The 25,507-nt window shown below is 36.8% G+C and overlaps 1 protein-coding gene and 1 pseudogene across 10 annotated transcripts in view; one reads left to right on the top strand and one right to left on the bottom strand.

Moving 5' to 3' along the window:
- IFT80 (intraflagellar transport 80) overlaps positions 1-25,507 on the top strand; it is a 133,819-nt gene that overhangs the window by 57,054 nt on the left and 51,258 nt on the right. For all 10 annotated transcript variants that reach the window (XR_007723393.1, XR_007723394.1, XM_050779905.1 and 7 more), the window contains one exon: positions 14,891-15,070. Coding sequence is in view for 8 of the 10 variants with exons in the window: in XM_050779905.1 (XP_050635862.1) it covers positions 14,891-15,070 (180 nt within the window). In the remaining 2 variants the exon portion in view is untranslated. The remainder of the gene's footprint in view (positions 1-14,890; positions 15,071-25,507) is intronic.
- On the bottom strand, positions 1,786-7,396 carry LOC126947689 (60S ribosomal protein L35a-like; annotated as a pseudogene).

The following is a 25,507-nucleotide window of genomic DNA, read 5'->3' as shown; positions in this document are numbered from 1 at the left end:
TATCTATTCACACCTTTTGCCCAATTTTTTTATCAGATTATTAAATTTTTTTCCTGTGGAGTTGTTGGGTCTCCTTATGTATTCTGGTTACTAATCCTTTGTCAGATGGGTAGTTTGCAGATATCTTCTCCAATTCTGTGAGTTGTGTGTTCACTTTGTTGATTGTCTCCTCTGCTGTACAGAAGCTTTTTTAACTTGATGTGATCCCATTTGTCCATTTTTGCTTTGGTTGCCTGTACTTGTGGAGTATTACTCAAGAAATTTTTGCCCAAGCCAACGTCCTGGAGATTTTTCCCAATGCTTTCTTGTAGTATTTTCATAGTTTGGGTCTTCAATTTAAGGCTTTAATCCATTTTGACTTGATTTTTGTATATGGTGAGAGATAGGGGTCTAGTTTCATTCTTCTGCATATAGATACCCAGTCTTCCCAGCATAATTTATTGAAGAGACTGGACAAAGACTTTAAAGCAGTGATCTTAAATATGCTCAAAGAGCCAAAGGAAAACAGATCACAGTCTGAACAAATAGAAAATACCAGTAAAAGGATAGAAATTATACAAAAGGAATATTATGGGAATTCTGGAATTGGGAAAAAGCAAAGGATAAAAGAAGGGTACATACCCCCAGAAATGCAAAATGTGTTGTCTCTTTAGCAATGAGTTTTATGCAGATAAAAATTACAATGTTATGCCATTCCCATTCATCAGAAAATGGGAAAATGGGGCTCTTTGTGGAACATTGATAGGAACATTAACTGGCACAGCTTTTCTCAAGGATGATTTGGTAAAATCTGTCAAGAGCTTTGAAACTTTTGACATAGCTATTACTTCAGGGAAGTATAAAAGTGCATTGCATATTAATTTGCTCGTTTATTTTCATATTTATCAATTCTTTTACAAACATTTATTGAGAGTCTGTTAGATGCCAGGCACTTGCCCTAGTTGTCAAAGAAAATCCATAAATAAATTCTGTGTTGTTGAAAGGTTTTATTCCATCGGATGAAAGACTATAAACAAGCAAAAGTAACATTTTAAACGGTAATGAGTGCTATAAAAATTAAGCTGGGCAAAGGAGATGGCATTATTTTAAGTGAGATGATCAGGGAACATAAAAACAAATATAGAAACTAAATGTACGTTACTGGATGGTAAGTAAAATAAATATGGTACAAATGAATTACCTTTGGGATAAAAATTAAAAGTCATAGTACCATAATGTTTTCTATATTACATGATAAATTTTATTTTTACCTTTGATTTTTAAGAAATGCTTGATTCCAATTGTAAGGGCACAGATGTTCAAATTAACATAGTTATTATAAATAAATAAATTATACAATATATTAATGAATTATGCTGTATTAAACAATAGTGTCCAAGGGGAAAGATCTAAATATATGAAGTACTTGGCCTCATTTTTAATTAGCTGACATTGTTGCTTTTATTTATCAGCAGGTGGTGCTATTGCTTGTGTAAGAGATACTTTTTGTGATTCTCATTTTCTCTGTCCTTGAATATTCAGTTAGGCATTATAATAAAAAGGTATCTGCCTGTTCATCTTTTCAATTAAAATAATTGCAATGACTTACCATCTGCAGTAACTGCTCCTAAACATCAGTTAATGTGCCCTAAATGAATGTAAGAAACTTTGCATCTATTTTCTCTTCCACTTAAACTTACTTTGTAAATGTACAATTTTATGAATTGAATTTCTTGAACTTGGCCAAAGTTTATGCTTTTTTTCCCCCCAAGAACACGAATCCACTTTTATTTACTTTTCGTTAGCTTAAATCCTTGAGGGGTACAGCATCACACAGATTCTGTGTCCAGTGGCCTTAGCAGGAAGATTTCTTTGGATTTTGGCACAAACCATGCTACTGTTTCCATGGGCCCAAATTATCTTTCCACGGATTACTCTAGTTTGTTTGGTTTGCCACCAGGAGTCACTATGTTGTTCTTTGTTTTATATACATAAGCATATCTCTTGCCCAAATGGAATTCAGTTTCATCTCTAGCATAAACATCTTCAACTTCAGGAAGAGCTGTGTACTCCCTTTGGTTCTGGAGACCCCACTTAGAGCAAGCAAACATGATCTTGTACCACAGCCTCCCAACCTATTTCCCTTTTAGACATCCTGTTCCCTGCAGGCCTCCACAGGCTCCAAGATGGCAGAAAGAGCGAAAGATTATCCTTTTGAGGATCCTTTCAATGTAATATATTTATACAGGAATAGTAAAGATAAGGGTGAGGTTGACATTGAGGAGATACTTTTAAAAGTCTCTATAGTCAAGTCATGTTTTTTAGTTTAAATATTTATTTCCCTGTTGAGAAATAACCTGCATGCCTAAGCAATTTGACAGAATACAGAAGGAAAAAAATAGTCTCTTCGCTCAAAGGAATGTATCATTTTTTGATCTATCAACACTTTATAAAACATTCTGAATTGTTATTCCCTATATTGTGCTGTTTAACATGATTGCTTATTTTGTTTTAATGTAAGAGTAGCATTAGTATGTTTGTAGAGCCTGGAGTCAAGGCTCCAGCGGTGAATTTACAAAGTCAAAGGCCTCTTCTTGGTCTTTACATTTCTCATCTACAAAATAAATTGTCTAAGCTAAATGATTACCTCTCTCTTTTCAACTCCACGATTCTATGATACCTTTTCTATGGGCATTGGACATCCTGCTTGCTTCTTCTTATAAGTATTAGTGTATTGATTGTTTCTTTGTTTTTTAATATGAAGTTATTATATAGGAAGAGGCAACACTGCAGCCTTTTCTCACTGCCAGAAGTGAGAAAAACACAAGCAGTGCTGGAGAAGTATGGCTGATCTTATGACTTCAAAGTTACTCTATGTTTTCTTTTAGTTGAAGAAAGTAGAAGAAACCATTAAGTAAAAAGGAGATTTGGTTATAAGGATACAGGGATATCTTCTAGAAGCCAGGGAAAGGATATAGCCAGACCTCAGGAAACAGGAACTGGAGTGCTAGGAGAACACAGAAAGTGCCTGTTTTCTTTGTGTCTTTTGTCGCTTCTGTCTGTATATCCAGGTCCTTTTTTTCTTTTCCAGTGGATTGACCTTTTTTACCCCCCTCAGTTTATGTGCTGGGAAGTGACCAGTGTTAACAACTCTGAAGTATACGTTTTTTTATTTGAGAGAGCAGTCAGACTGAGACAAGATTCTTAATCCCAATTTTAAGCACTCCCTCAGGGAAGGGATCACTGACTCAGCTTAGGTTTGGTACACATGCCTGGTCTAATGAGTTGTGTCTAGGCAGGTTGGGGTAAGTGTACCTATTTTGGTTATTTTTTTCTTTTTAAAAGCAACTTCTTCAATAACTTAAAATGTTTTCTTTTGGGTATCTTTAATAATCCAGTGCCACATGCCAAGTTCCTACCACCACTTGGTGGCAACGTGGTCACATAGTCAAAATATTGTTTAGGTTTTTTTTTTTTTTAAATCATTGTTAATAAGTCCTTGAAAGCCAAAACCACAAATCGCAAACTACATTTAAAGAGTGGTAAGACTTTAGGAGGCCAAGGCAGGCAGATTGCTTGAGCCCAGTTCAAGATCAGCCTGGGCAACATGGTGAGACCCCCATCTCTACAAAAAATACCAAAAAAGCATTAGCCAGGTGTGGTGGCAAGTGCCTGTAGTTGTAGCTACTCAAGAGGCTGAAGTGGGAGGATTGCCTGAGCCCAGGAGATTGAGGCTGCAGTAAGCTATGATCGCGCCACTGCACTCCAGCATGGTGACAGAGTGAGAACCTGTCTCAAAAAAAAAAAAAAGAAAAAAAAGTAGTAAAAATATAATTTTATGTGTTTATGCTCATATCTAAATATGAATCTTTAGAAAAAAAGGAATATGCTTTTACAATCCCCAAATTAACTGCTATGTTCTTCCTAATGTAACTTAATGACTGGCTGAATAATGGGCCTCCGAAGATATCCATGTGCTAATCCCCAGAACCTTCGAATATGCTACCTAATATGGCAAAAGGAACGTTGCAGATGTGATTAAGGGTAGGGACCTCTAGATGGTAAATTATCCTGGATTATCCAGTCATCCAATATAATCACATTAATTCTTAAAAGCAGAGAACCTTTCCTAGCTGGGGGTTAGTGGACGAAGAAGGACAGATTCAAAGTAAGAGCAGCTCCACCTGCTGTTGCTGGCTTTAAAGGCGAAGGAAGTGGACTGCAAACCAAGGAATGCAGGTGGCCTCTAGAAGCTATGAATGGCCAGCAAGGAAATGGGGACCTCAGTCATACAACTGCAAGAAACAGTTCTGCCCACAATCTGAATGATCAAGGAAATGGACCTTCTCCCAGAGCCTCCAGAAAGGAATGCAGCTCTGTTAGCACCTTGATTTTAGCTCAGTGAAACTCATGTTGGGTTTTTGACTTAGAGAACTGCAAGATAATCAATTTATGTTTTTCTAAGCCTCTACATTTGTGGTAATTTGTTACAGCAGTAATAGAACACTGCAGATAAACCTGCAAAGATATAAACTATATCTTTGTAACTGCATTTTAGGGCCAATGTTAGCAATGAGTCATGTAGGTAGTAGATAACTTGGGAAGGATTTCACCTTCTTACTGATAAAAAAATTCCCTCACTAGCTTTATTGCTTTAAGAAATTGTTTCTTAAAATATAATAGTATCATGGGAGTAACACATTAAACTTATTTTTATTAGGTCCTTTTCTAAGTAACTAGGCTAGCTGAGAGCAGACTTCAGAGCATGTGAAGAGAGGTATAGAATATTTTTGCCCAGGAGATGGCCCTTTATGGAGAGATTTTGGCTAGTTGTAGAACACCCTCAAGGTACTGGATATTTGAGGAAATGCCAGTGATATTTGCCCAGAGCTAAAAACCAAATTGGTCAGCCTCACACTTTTTCAAGACTGCCCTACCTTCAGACAAAGTTGTTGCTTAAAAGAAAATTGGCCTAAGGGAAAAATAGAATGCAAAAAGAAGTTTTAAACTCTTTTATAATCATGTGTTTGTGGTATTAATAGTGTTATTCTGAGTATCTATATTGTTGTCTTAAGAATCGGGATTTTTAGGGCCGGGGGTGGCGGCCCATGCCTGTAATCCCAGCACTTTGGGAAGCTGAGGTGGGTGGATCACCTGAGGTCAGGAGTTTGAGACCAGCCTGGCCAACATGGCAAAACCCCATCTCTACTAAAAATACAGAAATTAGCCAGGTGTGGTGACGGGTGCCTATAGTCCCAGCTACTCAGGAGGCTGAGGCAGGAGAACCTGGGAGGCAAAGGTTGCAGTGAGCCAAGATTGTGCCACTGCACTCAAGCCTGGGTGACAGAGCAAGACTCCGTCTCAAAAAAAGAAAAAAGAAAGAATTGGGATTTTTTTTTTTGCCGAACCGAGTTTGACAAATCAGCCTGAAAAACATAGTGAATTGAAACTCTATCTCAAAAAAAAAAAAAAAAGAATTAGGATTTTTCCAGCTAATTAAAGGAGATCCTGAGGTAAGATTGGAGAGGGTAAGTAGAAATCCGATAGTTCCTGGATTGGAATGGAAAGCATTAGAGTTTGTTTTTTATGTTGAAAAAATTACCTATTTCTGTCCATTAAAAAGACCTAGAAAAGCAATGATCAACTCAGTAATAGTATCTAAGCACTTGTGGGCATTCTTTAAATAATATTTTCCACATTTTTATAACATGAACCAGTGCTCCGCTGAGAATTCCCTGTGTAAGTCAGGAAATCTAAAATATGAATCTGGACATTTTATCATACTAGGAAACAAGGTAAGTGTCTAAAAAAAAAAAGCTGTAAGAGTCTGTCAAGAAGACTAAAAAAAAAAAAAAACACCCAAGTTGAAAGAGATCTGACTGGCTAAAAGTGAGCCAATTTGAAACGGGCACAGTAGCTCACGCCTGTAATCCCAGCACTTTGGGATGCCGAGGCAGGCGGATCACAAGGTCAGTAGATCAAGACCAGCCTGGCCAATGTGGTGAAGCCCTGTCTCTACTAAAAATACAAAAATTAGCTGGGCGTGGTGGCAGGTGCCTGTAGTCCCAGCTACTCTGGAGGCTGAGGCAGGAGAATTGCTTGAAGCCAGGAGGCAGAGGTTGCAGTAAGCCGAGATCGTGCCACTGCATTCCAGCCTGGGCGACAGAGCGAGACTCTGTCTCAAAAAAAAATTGAGCCAATTTGAGCATTCTATTTATTGAAACACATCAAAGGTGTATATACCAACTGGTATAACGAACCGCTATTTACCCATTACTCAACTTCCAACAATTATCAACTAATAACATATCTCATCTGTACCACCACCCACTTAGGCAAATCCCTGGCATCCTATCATTCTGTCACCAAATATTTTAGTATATATCACTGAAAACACAAAGTCTATTGTTAACCTAACCTCAATACCATTATTAAATCTGAAGACAATTAACAGCAATTTTTAAGTATCATCAAGTATCTGGTCACTATTCAAATTTATATTTTTGAAAAGTGATACAATTATGTACCACATAATAACATTTTGGTCAGTGACAGACTGCATGTATGACAGTGGTCCCATAAGATTACAATGGAGTTGAAAAATTCCTATTGCCTAGTGATGCCATAGCCATCCTAGTATCATAGTACAACACATTACTTATGTGTTTGTGTTGATGCTTGTGTAAACATACCACTGTGCTGTCAGCCATATTAAAGTACAGCATGTACAATTATGTACAGTACGTAATACTTGGTAATGATAATAGATGACTGTGGTACTGGTTTATATATTTCTTATACTATCCTTTTTATTGTTATTTTAGTGTGTACTCCAATTTAAAAAAGAAGTTAACTGTAATACAGCCTCACATAGGTCCTTCAGGAGGTATTGCAGAAGAAGACATTGTTATCATAAGGAATGACAGCTTCATGCATGCTATTGCCCCTGAAGACCTTTCATTGGGCAAGGTGTAGAGGTGGAAGACAGTGATATTAATGATTCTGACCCTGTGTAGGCCTACGCTAATGTGTGTGTTTATATCTTAGTTTTTAACAAGAAAGTTTAAAAAGTAAAAAAAAAACAAAAAATTTTAAAGATAGAAAAAAACATAAAGAATAAGGATATAAAGAAAATATATTTGTACAGCTGTCCCAACATGTTTTATTTTAAGCTTAGTGTTACTACAAGAGTCAAAAAGTTTAAAAAATTAAGAGGTTTATAAAGCAAAAAAGTTATAGTAAGCTGAAGTTAATTTGTTATTGAAGAAAGAAAAATACTTTTCAATGAATTTAGTAGCCTAAGTATACAGTGTTTATAAAATTGATAGTAGTATGCAGTAGTGTTTCAGGCCTTCACATTCACTCACCATTCACTCTCTGACTCACCCAGAACAACTTCCAAGCCTGCAAGCTCCATTCGTGTAAGTGTCATATACAGGTATACCATTTTTTATGTTTTAATGCTGTATTTTATTATACCTTTTTTTGTGTTTAGGTATGTTTAGGTCTACTACTATCATTGTGTGACAGTTTCCTATAGTATTCAGTACAGTAAGGCGCTTGATAGGTTTGTAGCCTAGGAGCAACAGGCTATACCATATAGTCTAGGTGCTATATTATCTATATTTGTGTAAGTACACACTATGATGTTCACATGATGAAATCGCCTAATAGCCCATTTCTCAGAATGCATCCCCTTCATTAAGCAACACATGATGGCAACTAACTGGAAATAATAAAGAATTTATCCTGCCTTTGATATATATACCCCAGGGTAACCAAATAGGTGATGAGAAGATACTTCTTTTTCTAAAATTATTGCAGTTAGTAAGTGAAGAAAAGATTAGAAGATTACCCATTTTGCAACCCTACTGAATTAGTAGATGTAGGCAATGATCGTCATTTACTAAAAGCGTAAGAAGAGAGGCAACAGATGTTAATTGCTTCCTACTAGAAGTACATGTCATTACTCTTATTCATGTAATGCTGTCCCAGCATCCATTTTGTTGTCTTGTCCCTGACTTTTGACCCATCTATTTTGAGATAGTCTCCATCTAGTTAGCATTTTATCTTCTAGATAGATAAGGCCCCGTACCCCGAACTGTTTGATCACCTTCTACTTTTAAGTGTTAGGAACCTGATAATGTAATCCCCAAGTTCCTGTGCTTATCCTTGTGCTCCCTCCAATCAACCCCACCTAGGGGTCGCCAGGGGAAACCCACCTAGGTAACACCCTGCACACCAATAAAAGCTTCCACCCGAAGGTCTCACCCTGTCTCTCTTGCTCCCCATCTGCTGGTCGAGCGTTCATGTTCTTGATAACACCCCACACCTTCCCATTGGCTCTGCCTTCTCGCTTAGACCTATGAGTAGTAAACCTAATCTTTCCATGAATGTTCCTCACTGTGCCACACAAAACCTAACTTAAGTACCTCACTAAACAAATTGCAACAGTATACAACATCACCTATGAAGTTTTCTTGCCAAAAATATGGAACCTGAATCTGATCAAGACTCTAAATCTAACTACTAATTTACAGGAAATAAAGGGGACAGAGGAAATGTTAAATAACACCATGAGAATGCAGAAGCCAAAATCCAGACTGGGAAATTTTATAGGACATACGACCCAGTTTCTTCAACAACCACAAAATTACAAAGGGAGGTCAGGCATGGTGGCTTATGCCTGTAATCCCAGCACTTTTGGAGGCCAAAGCAGGAGGATCACTTGAGCTCAAGAGTTCAAAAGCAGCCTGTACAACATAAACCTCATCTCTACTAAAAATAAAAATCCCGCTGTCTTGGCATGCACCTGTGGTTCCAGCTACTCAGGATGCTGAGGTGGGAGGATCACTTGAGCCTGGAGATTGAGGCTAGAGTAAGCTATTGCATCACTGTACTCCAGCATGGATGAAAGAGCAAGACATTGTCTCAAAAAAAAAAAAAAAAAAAAAAAAAAAAAAAAAATTTACAAGGGTAAAAAGATGTGGAAGGAGAACATATAGATCTTACCCATCAAACATAGTGGTTGTACCTTATTTGCATCTTGATTGACACAAACTGGAAACAAATTGGAAAAAAAATGGCAATTGGGAAATTTTGAACAGTGACTTAATGATGGTATTGAAGTTGGGTTTAAAAAGCCTTTTGTCTTTTTAGTGATATATAGTAGTTCCTCCTTGTCTGTGGCTTTGCTTTCATGATTTTTCGGTTACCTATAGGCAACCATGATCTGAAAATATTAAAGGGAAATTCTAGAAATAAAAAATGCATAAGTTTTATATTGCACACTGTTCTGAGCAGCATGATGAAATCTCAAGCCATCCTACTTCGTTTTCCCAGGACATGAGTCATCCCTTTGTCCAGTATATCCACTCTGTATACACTACCCACCCATAAGTTACTTAGTAGCTGGCTTAGTTGTCAGATCAACTGTCACAGTATTTCAGGGCGTGTGTTCAAGTAACCCTTAGTTTTCTTAATAATGGCCCCAAAGCACAAGAGTAAGGATGCTAGCAATTCAGTGTGCCACAGAGAATCCATAAAGTGCTTCCTTTAAGTGAAAAGGTGAAAGTTCTCAATTAGAAAAAGATGGTATGCCGAGGTTACTAACATCTATGGTAAAAATGAATCTTCTATCCATGAAATTGTGAAGGAGGAAAAACAAATCTGTTCATAGTGTTATATAGACAGTACAGAACTATCTGTGGTTTCAGGCCTCCACTGGGGGTCTTGGAACCTATCCCTGTGGATAAGAAGGGACTACTATGTGCTGAAATATTTATTGATGAAATGATATGATAGGGATTTGCTTTAAATAATCTGGGCCATGGAGAAGTGGATGGTGGTACAGAGGAGATGAGAATTAGCCATTAGTTGATAATTGTTGGAAACTGGGTAACAGGTAAATGGGGGTCTATTATGCCAGTCATTCTCAAAGTGTGGTCACTGGCCCAGTAGCTTCAGGACCCTCTGGGAGTTTGTTAGAAATGCAAATTTTTTGACCCCAGCCCACATCCACTAAATCAGACACTCTGGGGTCGGGCCCAGGAATCCATTTTAACAATCCTTCTAGGTAACTCTGATGCACACTAAAGTTTGAAAACCACTGCTTTGTATTATTATTCCTACTTAAGTTTATGTTTGAAATTCAAAGAAATAAAAAGTGCAAAAGAAAAAAATTAGTTTATGAATATAACAAGCCAAATGTACACATACCTAGGAGAAGCTGGTTTAGAGGCTAAGACAAGGTTGTATAATTGTCTTAATAGTTAGCAGATGAGTTGGTAAGGTACTGTCAGAGAGCCAGCTGCTAATGATAAACTAAATTACAAATTTTGCTCTTCTCTTGAAACAATGGCTCTTTATTAACATCACCTAGAGAACTTTTAAACACACATCCAGACCTACCCCCAGGAGATTCTGGATTTAATTGGTTGGATCAGAGCTAGGGTTTTGGCTCTCTTTTTAAAAAGTTTCTAAGATGATAATAATGTGCAGCTAGCATTGATAACAAGTATCCTAACTTTATGTGCATAAGAATTATCTCAAGAGCTTGTTAAAAGCTTCCTGTCTCTCCAGAGATTCAGATTCAATAGCTTGGGGTAGGGTCCATGAATTTACATTTCTAATAAGCTCACACGTGATATAGATGCTGCTGGCTTGCACACTTTGAGTAACATCTTAAAGTAAGAGATAGTCTGGTCAAAGAAAACGATAAGATAAGTAACAGTATAGGGGAGAAAAAGTGTGTCTCTTCCCATCTTAGGTTTATGGATGAGGACCCTATAAATAACGAAAGACAGATTAACAACAACAAAAAAAAAGCATACAATTTTATTTAATACAAACTTTACATAACATGGAAGCCTTCAGAAATGAAGACCCGCCCCCCCCCACCCCCACCCCAAGAAACAGGGAAACCTGTGTATTTTTATGCTTAGGTTTTATTACAAATGAACTGTCATACAAAAGTATGATTGGACAGAGAGGTTATGATCTAATGCTAAAAAACTGGGGGAAATGTAGCAAAGCCTTTCTGTTCAGATTATTCCTCTCTGCATTCCTGTGTCTTTAGAGATAAGGATGTTCCTTTCCTCCCAGTACAGGGAAGGTACCTCTCCCTTGATGAACTGACCTGCCTTGGGAGAGGGGTGAAAGAAGGTTAGAGAATGACGTTCCTGCTTCTACTGTGTTCTCTATGTCAAAAATTTTGGATTTTGGAGTATTTTGGCTTTTGAATTTTTCAGATTAGGAATGCTCAACCTGTATAACAATATCGTGATAGTAAAGTTAAATTAAATTCTTACATTAAAAATTTTTTAATTTACAATTTAAAAATTATTTTAAATGTAAGCATTAAAAATTAAAATTTCATCACCAAGGTATTAAGCCCAGTACCCATTAATGATAACAAACCCCCATGATACAAGGTTACCTATATAACAAACCTGTACATGTACCCCTGAACTCAAAATAAAAGATTAAAAAATAAAATTATTTCTCTCTGTTTTAGATTAGTAATAAAACAATATAATCGAAACCTAATCAGCAGAAAATAAGTCTTTAATAGTTACTAAAATTGGGGCGACATACTGGAACTATTCCAAAAATTAAAAAGGAGACACTCCTCCCCAACTCATTCTATGAGGTCCGCATCATCCTGATACCAAAACCTGGCAGAGATATGACAAAAAAAGAAAACTTCAGACCAATATCTTCGATGAACATCAATGCAATAATCCTCAACAAAATACTGGCAAAGTGAATCCAGTAGCACATCAAAAAGCTTATCCACCATGATCAAGTAGGCTTCATCCCCAGATGCAAGGCTGATTCAACATACACGAATCAATAAATGTGATTCATTACATAAACAGAACTGAAGACAAAAACCACACGATTATCTCAATAGATGCAGAAAAGGCTTCCGATAAAATTCAACATCCGTTCATGTTAAAAACTCTCAATAAACTAGGTGTTGAAAGAATACCTCAAAATAAGAGCCATATATGACAAACTTACAGCCAATATCACACTGAAAGGGCAAAAGCTGGAAGCATTCACCTTGAAAACCGGCACAGAACAAGGATGCCCTCTCTCACCACTCCTATTCAATACAATATTGGAAGTTCTGGCCAGAGCAATCAGGCAAGGAAAAAAAAAATAAGGGTACTCAGATAGGAAGAGAGGAAGTCAAACTATCCCTGTTTGCAGATGATATGATCCCATTATATATCTAGAAAACCCTGTCATCTCAGCCCAAAAGCTTCTTAAGTTGATAATCAACTTCAGCCGAGTCTCAGGATACAAAATCAATGTGCAAAAATCACTAGCATTCCTATACACCAACAACAGACAAGCAGAGAGCCAAATCACAAATGAACTCCCATTCACAACTGTCACAAAAAGAGTAAAGTACCTAGCCAAAATACTCCAAAATCCGAAACTTTTTGAGCACCAACATGATGCCACCAGTAGAAAATTCCAACACTTGACCTCATGTGACAGGCCACAACCAAAACATCTGCAAAACTTTGTTTCATGCACAAAATTATAAGAAATATATGTATAATTGCCTTTATGCTATGTATAAGAAATATATATATAATTACCTTTATGCTATGTGTATAACATATATATGAAACATAAATGAATTTTGTGTTTAGATTTGGGTCTCATTCTCAATATATCTTCTTATGAATATGCAAATATTTCAAAATCTGAAGAAATCCAAAATTTGCTTCTGGCCCCCATGCATTTCAGGTAAAGGATACTCAATCTGTATTCCTTGAGATGTGTTTTCAGGGATAAGTTGCATGTTGCAGATTTTATTTTTGTTGGTTCGTGTGGACTGTAAAGGAAATCAGTTGAATATGGGATGATGATATACTATTATCTAAACATTTCATTTTCTCCTCTTAGGATCATGCATCTGTAAGTTCTTAGATAAATATTTCTGTTTAATTTTAGTAAGACATTTCTTTCTGGCTGATTTGGTTCTTCCAGTGTTTTAAAACTATACTTTAAATTCGGTAGTCCTCCCTTTTTCACAGTTTCTTTTTCTGTGAGTTCAGTTACCCTCTGTCAACTGCAGTCCGAAATGGAATTTCCAGACATAGAGATCACACTCACGTAACTTCTACTATAGTATATTTTTATAATTGTTCTATTGTATTATTAGACATTGTTAATCTCTTACTTTCCCTAATTTATAAATTAAACTTCAACATAGGTGTGTATATATAGACAAAAACATAGGATGCATAGGGTTTAGTACTATCCATAGTGTCAGGCTTCCACTGGGGATCCTGGGACTTATCCCCATGGTTAAGGAAGGAATGTTATATGAATGTATTATTTTAAAATAGAAATTAAACTAAGATCTCTGTTTCTTCTACACCATGAGGATAGACTAGATTTAGAAAGAGAGATATGCCATAAGCCTATATGTTAATAAATCAAGACTCATTTGTCATTACCAACCACTTTTAATCTTTATGTAAAATAGTATTCATGTAGTGTTTCATAATTCTTTTTTGTCAAACACAAATGAATTAATTTCATTTTATCGCCCAAAGCAGGTTATTAGTATCTTTGAAGTTCCCAGTCTTACAGTTATTTTCAAAAGATGACTTCAAATATTATATGTATTCTTTTTTTAATTGATTCTTCTTAATTTTTGAAAAGGAAGTTTCTAGTATTTTCATACTGCTGATGAAGCAAAGGTTATGGTTTGTTCATTATCTTCTCCTTGATAACTTTATTATTAGGCCTTTACTGAAGCCATTAAAGAAACAGTTAGTGGCTCTAAAGCTGGAGGGTGGGGAGAGTTGTAAAAGAGTGTCAGCAAGGGGTCAAAGAGCCTTTCAGTATGTTTTTGTTATGTATGAACTTTTATTAGGAATTTTAAATTCTTGTTTTGTAATAGTATCAATTAGTAAATCTTTATATTTTTCCATTCCCCCAGATTTGTTGTCAAAGTGAGCCTGTAGCTAATAATGAGTATTTCTGGAAAAAAAAAAAAGTAAAACAAACAAACAAATTATATCTATCTATCTATCTATCTATCTATCTATCTATCTATATCCAGCCAAGAGCAACAACAACAACAAAATCAAGACTGTGATTATACGCTGTAAGGCTGGAGAAATGGAAAGAGAATATGTATATAAGTTTAGTCAAATTAATCATCCTAGCAAATAACATATGTTGCATCTGAAAAATGAAACAAGTGCATATAATACCATGTATTAAAAAGTTTGCTTTTTTTCTTATGTCTTACTTATACACACACACACAAGAATCTCTTTTGTCCTATTTAATGCTTATTGATATCTCTAAATAACTTTCTCAAATAGATAGATAGGTTCTAGGAGACGTTATACTTACTGCAGTCCGTTAAAAAAAAAGAAAAGAAAAGAAAGAAATCCAATTTCATGTAATTTCATGATTTAGGATGTGTGTCAGAGCTATTTTAGTTACATTGTGTGTTGAGTTTCAATTTTTTTGTGACATTCTTAAAATATTGTAATGAGATTTTTTTTAGATGTGGAGACTATATATTAAGAATGAATAATAAGATGTCTTTGTTTTTTCTACAGAATCTTTGTGTTTACCTATTAAGTATTATTACTGAAAAGGAATAGTAAACATTGAAATGATGTGGGTTTTTTATAGTTCTTGAGATATTTCATATGGTGTTTTATCATGATGTTCTACTGTGGACTTCAACAATTACATCTGTGTTTTCCATTCAGTACACTGTAATTTTAGTAAGAAAAATATTTTAATAATTCCAGAACTGACATTCTTTTAAAAATGATCTTAATATGTTGTCATGTGCCTGATTTAAAACTTCCTAAAAATTTTTTTCAGTAAGTCCATTTTTTTCTTGTTTTTTCTCCCCCAGTGGTCATATGCATTAGAAAAACCCAACACTGGCAGCATATTTAATATTGCGTGGTCTATTGATGGCACTCAGATTGCTGGAGCCTGTGGAAATGGACATGTTGTTTTTGCACATGTGGTGGAACAACATTGGGAGTGGAAAAATTTTCAAGTAACATTAACTAAAAGAAGGGCCATGCAGGTATGATTATGTTCCAAGGTTGATTAAACCTGCTTCTTTTCATATTAGTTAACTGTACAGAATATGGAATTATTTTCATTAATTATATTTAGTCAAGCTTATAAAAATTCAGTCACATTAGAAATATTTTAACTATGCCATTAGTCACTTTCTCTGACATAAAAACCTTTCACAGATATAGAACCTGAATGCCAAAGCTACTCGGTTATGCATTTAGTACAAATACGGTGAAATTGGAAACATTGAGGAAATGTTGAGGAAAAAGCTGTAACAAATAGGAGCATGTTGGATTTGACTCCTGGAGCTGAATCCAAGGCAGGCCTAATCTGCTAGTTACTGACAGGGTTAATTGTTTTACTTATTTGTAATTGGATGAACTTATTTAACCTGATTTTTTTTTTTTTTTAAATTTATTTTAAGAATTACCTAAGGAGAGTCAAAATGGGAAAATGGTATAGGAAGTTCTTATTAGGAATTAAGAAGTATAGGGGAAGAAAAATATCTCTACCCATCCTAGGCTCATGACTGAGGTCCCTGTAACAAAAGGCATATTAACAAGAAAAAAGCATATAAACTGATTTAATGTAAGTTTTACATGACACCAGAGCCTTCCTGAGGAAATGTAGATCTGAAGAAACAGTTAAGCCTGTGTGCTTTTACGCTACGTTTGATGAAGAGTATACAGTTGTGGCGATACGCAGTAGGCCAAAAAAGGTATGATCTAGTGGTAATAAGCTAGGGAAAATTTAGCAAGACCTGCATGTTTAGATTCTTCTCTGTGTCCCTGTGTCTTCAGAAATAAGGATATAACTTTCCTCTGGGTATAGGGAGGGTACCTCTCACATGAGAGTCTTATGACCTGCTTTAGGAAAAGGTCAGAAAATCCTTTCTAGGTTTTATGACCTGTGTGAGAGAAGAAGAGTTGGGGAAGGTCAGACTGACCTCCTGCTGCTCTTGTTTTATCAAATTCCTTTAGCTTAAAATATTCAGTATGCCATAGTGCCATAATAGTGTATCCTCAATCCCATCAGAAGAAAATTTTGAAGTGAAATATTTTGTAGATAAATACAAGGAGGTTGGAATGTGGCAATGGGAAGTAGAGAGATGTTTTACAGGTCAAAAGCCATCAGTGGGAGGGCACAAGTATCCTCATGGCTCATCTTTGTCTCTCTTTCAGGGCCTCTAGCCCAGTGCCTTGCCCTTAATATATTAATAATTAGTTGAAGAAAGGTACAAGGAGAAGATCAAAGTGCAATGTGTCAATAGAAATCCTCTGAAAAAGAAGGATTCGACCTTTGTCTTCTTCCTTTTGCCTGTATCAATTGCCTCTATCTTCAGTATTCATAAATCATATTATTACTATAAAAATTTAGAAGCATAGGCAGGTCTATTCAAATATTCTGTTAGCCCACATATCCAGATTTTAAAATTTGGATAATATTGTCACTAGATTACTAATAATTAAGTATATTATACTTTTTCTTTATTCTGCTTATTTATTTTAAAATTATAAAACTTTTTATTTAGATAATTTAAAACACACACAGAGTAGTATATTGAATCCCCATGTGCTCATCACCTGGCCCCAGTAATCACCAATTCATGCTTAAGCCTGCCCGGTCCATGTCCTGTCTACTTTCCTTGTTCCCCAAATTCAGACGTTGTATTTCATTTGTAAATATTTTAGTATATATAACTAAAAGATAAGGACTCTGTTTTAACATAACCACACTACCATTATCATATCATATAAAATAACAATTTCTTAACATGATCAAATATCCACAAAGTGTTTAAATGTCCAATTGTTTCCTACATGCCACAAAACTTTGTTTGAATCAGGATCCAATTTTACATATTGCAATTGGCTGATATATTTTTTGAGTCTCTTTTCGTCTGTAGAGTCCCCTTCTATCTCTATTTCCTGCCCTGCAGTTTGTTTGTTGAAGAACCAAGTTATCTGGTAGAGTTTCTCAGTCTGGACTGGGCTGATTCTATCTCCACAGTGTGATTTGACATGCCCTCCATCTTCTGTGTTTCCTTTAAGAAGGATTTAGGATCCAGATGATGATTTAATATATATTTCTTCTAATTAACCTGAGATCTAAACCATTATAATATTCTGGATATGACATAGAATCCATTGTGAGTTCTAATCAACTAATTGGGGTATAATATTATATTTATAGCTAATATAGTAGTGCTAAAAAGTTCTAGCCTTAATTACAGATATGCCCCAATGTAAGACTATATCTAGAAAGAGGAATTCTTCTTTCATAATAAAAAGAAATTATCCTAGTGATGAGAGGATTTTTATGTGAAATAAGATGAACCATTGAAATGCTTAAATGGCTTATCTAATCTAAATTATCTTTGTGTTTAAAATAATATTTATAAATACTTTTTTAAAGTTTTAAACTAGAACATTATTTTTATTTTTTAAAGAGTTTTTACTTTCTCCATGTTATAAAACATTTGACTGCATTTTTGCTAAGTTAGGCCTATTCACTGTTTCTTTTTAGAATGATTTTATTCACTCATTCAATGGATATCTATTGAGTGATCCCTACTTGCCAGGCATTGGGCTAACCAATGAGGAATACAGTAGTGAACAAGACAGATTTGGTCCTTGGTTTTATGGACCCCCTAAATTATTACCTTGAAATTTTTTTTTCATCAATTCAGCTGTAATTGATTTAAAGTGAAAAATAAAGGAAAAAAAGGAAATTTATTGATTCATGTGAAGTTAAGAGATAGACTGACTTGAGAGGCATTATTGGTTCAGAGGCTTAAATAATGCCAAGAGGACTTCATCTCTTTCTCTTCCTTGACTCTTCTTTTCTCTGCAATTGTCTTAGTTTTCAGAAAGGCTCTATTTTGTGGCCTTGGTAGTTCCAGACTGACATTCTACCAACTTCAAGTTCAGCGGAAAGAGTGCTTTTTTTCCCCTAGTAATTCCAGGAGAAACCTCAGCCTTGGATTTCATATGCTGAGCCTGAGTCAAGTGTATTTACTTAGGGAGAGGCAGGGGAAAATGAGTCAATCCCATCTAGCCAGTCACTGAGAATAGTGGAAGGAATGTTTTCCTAAAGGAAAATCAATGTATATTTATGAGAAAAGATGTCATTTGATTCTGGGCAGACAAAAAATGATAGATAGATATATGCTGTAGTCTATCCTTGAGCGGTTTAGCAGCTATAGTGTATTAGTTACTTATTGTTGCATAATGAATAACCCTAAACATAGTGGCTTAAACAGCAACAATTATTATCTCTCATTTTCTGTGAGTCAGGAATCCAGGCATAGCTTAGCTGGGTCCCCTGTTTCAGTCTCACAAGGCTGCAAACAAGGTGTTGGCCGGGACTTTAGTCTTATCTGAAGGCTCAACTGGGGAAAGATTTGCTTTCAAGCTCACTGACATGATGGTTGGCAAGATTCCGTTCATCAGTGTCATTTACACCTGCGGGCCTCAGTGTTTTCTTGACTATTGACTGGAGGTCTCCTTCAGTTCTTTGTATGTGGCCTCTTCATAGGGCAGCTCACAACTTGGTGGTTTGCTTCAGCAGAGCAAGCAAGAAGGTCCAGAGAGAGTGCAAGCAAGACATAAGTCACAGTTTTTTATAACCTGAGCTCAGAAGTGACGTCTCATCACTTTTGCCATATTCTATTTACTAGAAGCAAGCTATTAGGTCCAAACTACACTAAATAGAGAGATTTGCTCAAGGGTGTGAATACCAGGAGGCAGGGATCATTGGGAGTCACCTTACAAACTTCCTTTATTCATATATATGGATATATATTCAAGTTACTCATATATATGACTCAGAAATATACTAATTTATCATGCAGCTATTTCATATGTGATTGAAAACAAACCCATCCCCTTTCTAAAAAAAGATAACCTAGACTCTACGGTTATTGCATCCAGCTCCAACTCTCTGGTTTGGAAAACTATACATAAATATGTATTTTAATTCTTCTCCCCTCCCCTCCCCTCCCACTCTCCATATTCCCAGTTTACAATGGCTAAAGGAAAAGAGGGTGGCTGCAATGAAAACAATTTGGAAAAGGGGAGAAAGGAAAACAACACACAGTGATTACCCATTTATAGCTAAAATCCAGCTGGTGAGTGTGAAAGGAAAATAAAAATCTTGAGACCCCAAACTCATTATGTCAAAGGGAAAGGGTAAGCTTGAGAACTGAGTCATGCAAAACTGCCTCTCATTTTGTTCCTAAGTAGATAGCTACAAAGATAGAACACATACCTCCCCAGAGGACTTCCCTTGCAATATGCTCACAAGTAAATTCCCTGTAGGCCCCAAGATCTTTACCCTACAACAGAGTTCTGTTGAGTTTCACCCTAACAATGTAAATTAACAGCTTATCTTCACAGGTATGGGAGAAAGACAAGACTAGAAGTCATCCCTCTGCTCACCGGAGACAATGCATATTTCACTGCTTCTTCTACTCTGTGTTTATCTTTTGTAAAAATTCAGATTCACTGCAAGGGGAATACGCAGTTGACTATCCCTGTACCTCTTTTCATTTGCAACATGTGGATTCAGTGAGCTCTAATCAAAGCCTCACAAGAATGTGACCATACCCTCCCTCTTCTCTTCTCTTCTCTTCTCTTCTCTCTTTCCCTTTTCCCCTCCTGCCCACTTTTTTTTCTCTTTAAATATTGAAGCTCTCCAAACCCTTTTTTGGAAAAAGTATGGATCACAGATGTTCCTGTGATTTTGTGTTCCTTTTTCCTGGGCACATCCCCAACCTTGGCAAAATAAACCTATAAATTGATTGAGGCTCGCCTCCAGTCATTTTCTTTGGTTTTACCCCAAGAATATCCTGAGAACTTTTTTAGCAACAAAGTAGTTGCTTGGTCAGTTTGTTAACTCCAGTTTGCCTTTCTGGGAAGATCTCCCCGGACATTTGGGAGGATTCCCTTTCTGAGGGCTGTACTTTGTAACAGCCCACTTTTGTTGCAAGGTGGAGTCACAGGATTTCAGTGAGACTAAACAATCACAATTGTTTTTGTTTGCCCAATTTAGAATTTTACAGTTTCCTTAGAGGCTTTGTTGGCTTTTGGTTTATCCGTGTTTCATTAACTCAGAAACCAGAGATCATGTTGAGTCATGATTGTTAAATCTACACCTTGACCTGCTGGTGCAGTTTTCCTACAGTAGACCTACTTGCCCTACGGTCTCCCTGGACCTCAGCTTTTGTGGGACACAATAGCCTGTAGTGAAAAAGTTTCTTAATCTGCCTCTTGCCTCCAGGAAGCAGCCCAGTGGATAATTCTTTCCAAAAGAGATCTGTTGATGTCTTTGTTAGAAGGAAGTGCCTAGGAGGGAAAGCCTGCGGGTGCAAAGGATGAGGCATTTCTAGTGTCCCAATTTCTTTCCTGCCACTCTAACTTTAGGATGGGATACAAATTTGGCTTTTAATAGTCATCAAAGTTCAAAGGTGTGTAATTCTTACAGGACACTTTATGTCTTGTAAAAATAAGAGCTAATAATAGAGTAATTTTGAAGATGAAATGAGATAATATATGTAAAACAAAAATAAATGATAGCTATTGCTATGATTATGATTATAGCTATGTATAGGATTAAATGAGTGTTTTGCAAATGTGCAAACAGAATGTTTAGACTTATGTCAATCTGAGGAGTCTAAATATTGTGATCACATAGAAGAATTAGGTGATGCGAATATCAGGAGAGATTAATCCTGGAGCTGCGCTGAATTGAACAGAGTAATTGGTGTATTTTAAAATTCAGCAGAGGCCGGGCGTGATGGCTCATGCCTGTAATCCCAGCACTTTGGGGGGCCGAGGCAGGTGGATCACAAGGTCAGGAGTTAAGACCAGCCTGGCCAACATAGTGAAACCTCGTCTCTACTAAAAATACAAAAAATTAGCTGGGTGTGGTGGCTCGCGCCTGTAGTCCCAGCTACTCAGAAGGCTGAGGCAGGAGAATCTCTTGAACCCTGGAGGCGGAGGTTGCAGTGGGCCGAGATCAAAGCCATTGCACTCCAACCTGGGCGACAGAGTGAGACTCTGTCTCAAAAAATAAAAAATAAAATAAAGTAAAATAAAATTCAACACATAACATTTCTGATGTGGAATTTGCCATAGTTTTGAAACTATAACAGCAATTACTAGAGTGTCTTTAGTTTTGTTATTGTGGCTAGGATGCTTTATTCTGGTTTGGTTCAGGTGTACCAGATTCACAGAAAGGGACACTGCACCATGTGAGCCTTTAGGCAAATATGGATCTTAAGAAATCTATCTATAATTTTAATAATGTTAGAGGCCTATACAATTGGATTTTTAAATGTTGAATTTTCTTAAACCTGTTTGTTTAGGAAAGTTTGCAAGCAGTTTGACTAGATAGCATGTTGCTATAAAGAAACTAACATATAACTTCCCTTTAACATTTTTATATCATTCTATTAGCTTTAAACTGTTTCTAGAAGATGGCATTTTGGATCTTTAAAAAACAAAATCTCTGGGAGCTCAGACTTCTCACAAAAATGGTGTTAATTCATACATGGAAGAAAGAGACATACTTTTGGCACCGAAAGATTTAAATATGTAGATATATAAAAGACTCATCTGGCCTCAAAAACAAGATAAAGATCTCTGTGGACCAGAAACAGAACAAAAATGCAGTGTGGAGTCTCAGACCTACTCCAGGTCCAGAAGCAGGCAGGGAAAGGCAGTGAGGAAAGTTGCTCCTGCTGGCTAAGGAAACTGAAAGTATTAATACTTGAAGTGAGACAAGGGACTAGATTCAAGTTTCTGTTTGAAATCAGAGCCTGCGGGTCTATGAGGTAGCTCCTTTCTCTCCATCCTGAAAGGAGACCTAAAAATTCTACAGCCGCCTGCTACATGGGGCTTCATATGTGTAGTTGTAGGCCTAGGAAATTTGAAGACACCACCTGCAGTCAGCGGCCTGTTCAATTCCAGAGGGCACCATTCACATAGACCCAGAGTTGTGCAGTACACAACCTGCAGTCATATAGCTGTGGCCTTGCAGACAAAGCTCAGCCCTTTCACTAAAAGCATTCTTGTGCTAATTAACAACAGCTGACTACTGGCCTGGCACGGTAGCTCACGCCTGTAATCCCAGCACTTTGGGAGGCCAAGGCAGGCGGATCATGAGGTCAGGAGATTGAGGCCATCCTGGCTTACACGGTGAAACGCCGTCTGTACTAAAAATACAAAAAAATTAGCCGGGTGTGGTGGCACACGCCTGTAATCCCAGCTACTCAGGAGGCTGAGGCGGAAGAGTCCCAGCTTGAACCTGGGACGCGGAGGTTGCAGTGAGCCAGAGATCACGCTATAGCACTCCAGCCCAGGAGACAGTGCGAGACTCCGTCTCAAAACAAACAAACAAAAAGCAGCCGACTACTGAGAGCAGTGTTTTTCCTCCAGCCTTCTCAAGTAGAGGTGTTTTTCTTTGATGCGCTGCATATCACCGGATCTGGTTAGATGTCTTCCTTACTCCTCCTTGCTGATTCTAGACCATTATAACCTCCTCTTCCCTAAAAAACTCTAGCTCCTTTGAAACACTTGATATCAGACTACTCCCCTCTTTACAGTCATTCCTCCTACGCCTTGAAGAGGTGAGCAAAAATATTCATGTCTTTTTCTTCACCACTAGTTCTGGAATTGTTTTTTAAGTTCTTTTTAAACAGTCTGAAAGATAAGAACTATTTTCATTTTAACATTACCATAGTAACATTCACATTTCCCCAGTCTTTTCCTAACGTCTTTCTACAGTAACAAATCACATTTCTCCAATTATTTTCTAAATATATTTTTCTAGTTGGTTTGTTTTTATCAGGAAATAAAGCCCCACATTGCATTTAATTAATTTGTCTCTTAAGTCTTTTAAAATCTGAAACAACTTCTTCTTATTTATTTACTTACAATTTATTTGTTAAAGGAACCAGGTTATTCTGTTGAATTTCCCACATTCTGTATTTGACTGATTACATCTTTGTGGTATGATTGCATTTATTTATTTATTTTTATTTACTTATTTATGTATTTATTTTTTCAAGACATGTTCTCACTTTATCACCCAGGCTAGAGTGCAGTGGCACAGTCACGGCTCACGGTAGTCTTGCCCTCCCAAGCTCAAACGATCCTCCCACTTCAGCCTCCCGAGTAGCTGGGACCACAGGCGTCTGCTACCACGCCTAGCTAATTTTTTTTGTTTGTTTGTTGTAGAGACAGGGTCTCACTTTGTTGCCTGGGCTGGTTTTGAACTCTGCCCACCTCAGCCACCCAAAGTGCTGGGAATAAAGGCACAAGCCACCATGCCCAGCCTTGATTACAATTAATATGTTCATTTATCCTGTGTTTCCTCTAGACTGGTTATTGGATTAGAGCCTTAGGCGATGCTGTGCACTTCCTGTTGCATTAAATCAGGAGGCACATATGTCTGCTTGTCTCTCTTTTAGTGATGTTAAGATTTGATCAGTGTGTTCAGGTATTAGAAACCTGATTCATCTATCATATAGTTTCCCACTGGGTTTTTTACCTTAATGCCTTTAGCTGCCATTAATGATAGTTGTTTAGACCTATTTTTCATTGGGGGTTGTGAAATAGTAACATTGTAATTCTATCATTCCTTCCACATTTATTAGCTAGAATTCTTCTATGAAAGACTTTGTTTGCCTCCTCAACCATTAGGTTACCCTATGGGGAATGGTAACAAATGCGGATTTTCCTATTTGCCAATTTTCAAATAAGTTGGTTTCCTAGCATGCCCAGTAAATTTCTTTTTTGTTGTCATTGATGTTATCATTATAAACTTGTAGATTTTAACATTTTCTGTGTGTTTCAACCCATCGTGGTTATTCTCTATAATGCTCAAATTGTCTCATCTTTGGCCAGTTGGCTCCTATGTTCTTTTGACTGATTTCAATAGCTTCCTTGCTTTCTGGTATGACAAGATGTTTCAGGCTTCTTTTGTACAGACCACAGTCAGATCTGTAAATAACGTGTGTTCATTGCTACTGATTTAATCATTACTTCTAGACAAATTTTTTTTTCTTTTTTCTTTGTACTTGAGCCTACACTGGGAAGAAATGTTTTTGTTTTTGACAGATAAAAATACATCACAAGTTTATGCTGAGGTTTCTAATTTAAATTTAAGATTATAGGGTTTTACTCTTGATTTTTTTAAGAGCAACACTTCTCTGACCAGAAAATTTTGGTTCCTAAAAACATTATATCCCCAAATATAGTTTGAAAATAACAATATTAATATTATTCTAATAATATATTACTGAATACTGTTTAAGATTTCTCATTTTTTTTAAATGTGAGCAAGTCCATATCTTCATATTCTTCCGTTTCTTAGATAAAAGGTATCATACTATACACGCTGTTCTGCATCTTGCCTTTTTTTTTTTTTTTTTTTTTTTGAGACGGAGTCTTACTCTGTCACCCAGGCTGGAGTGCAATAGCACGATCTTGGCTCACTGCAAGCTCCGCCTCCTGGGTTCACGCCATTCTCCTGCCTCAGCCTCCCGAGTAGCTGGGACTACAGGCACCCACCACCACGCCCGGCTAATTTTGTGTATTTTTAGTAGAGACGGAGTTTCACCGTGTTAACCAGGATGGTCTTAATCTCCTGACCTCGTGATCTGCCCGTCTTGGCCTCCCAAAGTGCTGGGATTACAGGCGTGAGCCACCGCGCCCGGCCACATTTTTTTACTTTACTACATCTCATGGACATCTATAGATCTTCCTCATTCCTTTTTATAGCTGTATGTATAGACACTTTATGTCTCTATATGTGTGACTATATCAGTTTATACAACCTGTCCCTTATCAATAGACATTTGGGCTATTTCCGGTCTTTTGTTATTACTAATAGTGCTGCAGTGATAGTCTGTGCATACGGTATTTTATAGTTTTGCTTGTTTATCTTTGGGATGGAACTCTAGAAATGAGATTGCTGGGTCAATATTTTGGTGGAGATGGGAGTTAGACAGCAGATAGTAAAAAAAAAAAAAAATAACATACCTGTTTATTCTGTTTGGTCTGCTGTAACAAAATACCATAATCTGGGTAGCTTATAAACAACAGAAGTTTATTTCTCACAGTTTTGGAAGCTGGGAGTCCAAGATCAAGGTGCCAGCAGATTTAGGGTCTGGCAAGGGCCCACTTTCTAATTCATATATGGTGCCTTCTTGCTGTGTCCTTGCTTGGTGCAATGCGCAAGGCAGCTCTCTGGGGCCTCTTTTATAAGAGCACTAATCCCATTCATAAGGGCTCATAACCTTCCAAAGGCTCCACCTGCTGATACTGTCATACTGGTGATTAGGTTTCAAAATATGAATTTTGAAGACACAAACATTTAGATCATGGCAGTGCCTGGTAGGCATAAGTACTTCTTTGAAGTACTTATAAGAAGTTAG

The sequence above is a fragment of the Macaca thibetana genome, chromosome 2 (genome assembly GCF_024542745.1).
Source record: "Macaca thibetana thibetana isolate TM-01 chromosome 2, ASM2454274v1, whole genome shotgun sequence".
NCBI classification, from domain to species: domain Eukaryota; kingdom Metazoa; phylum Chordata; class Mammalia; order Primates; family Cercopithecidae; genus Macaca; species Macaca thibetana.
This window is presented reverse-complemented; position numbering and strand designations above follow the sequence as displayed.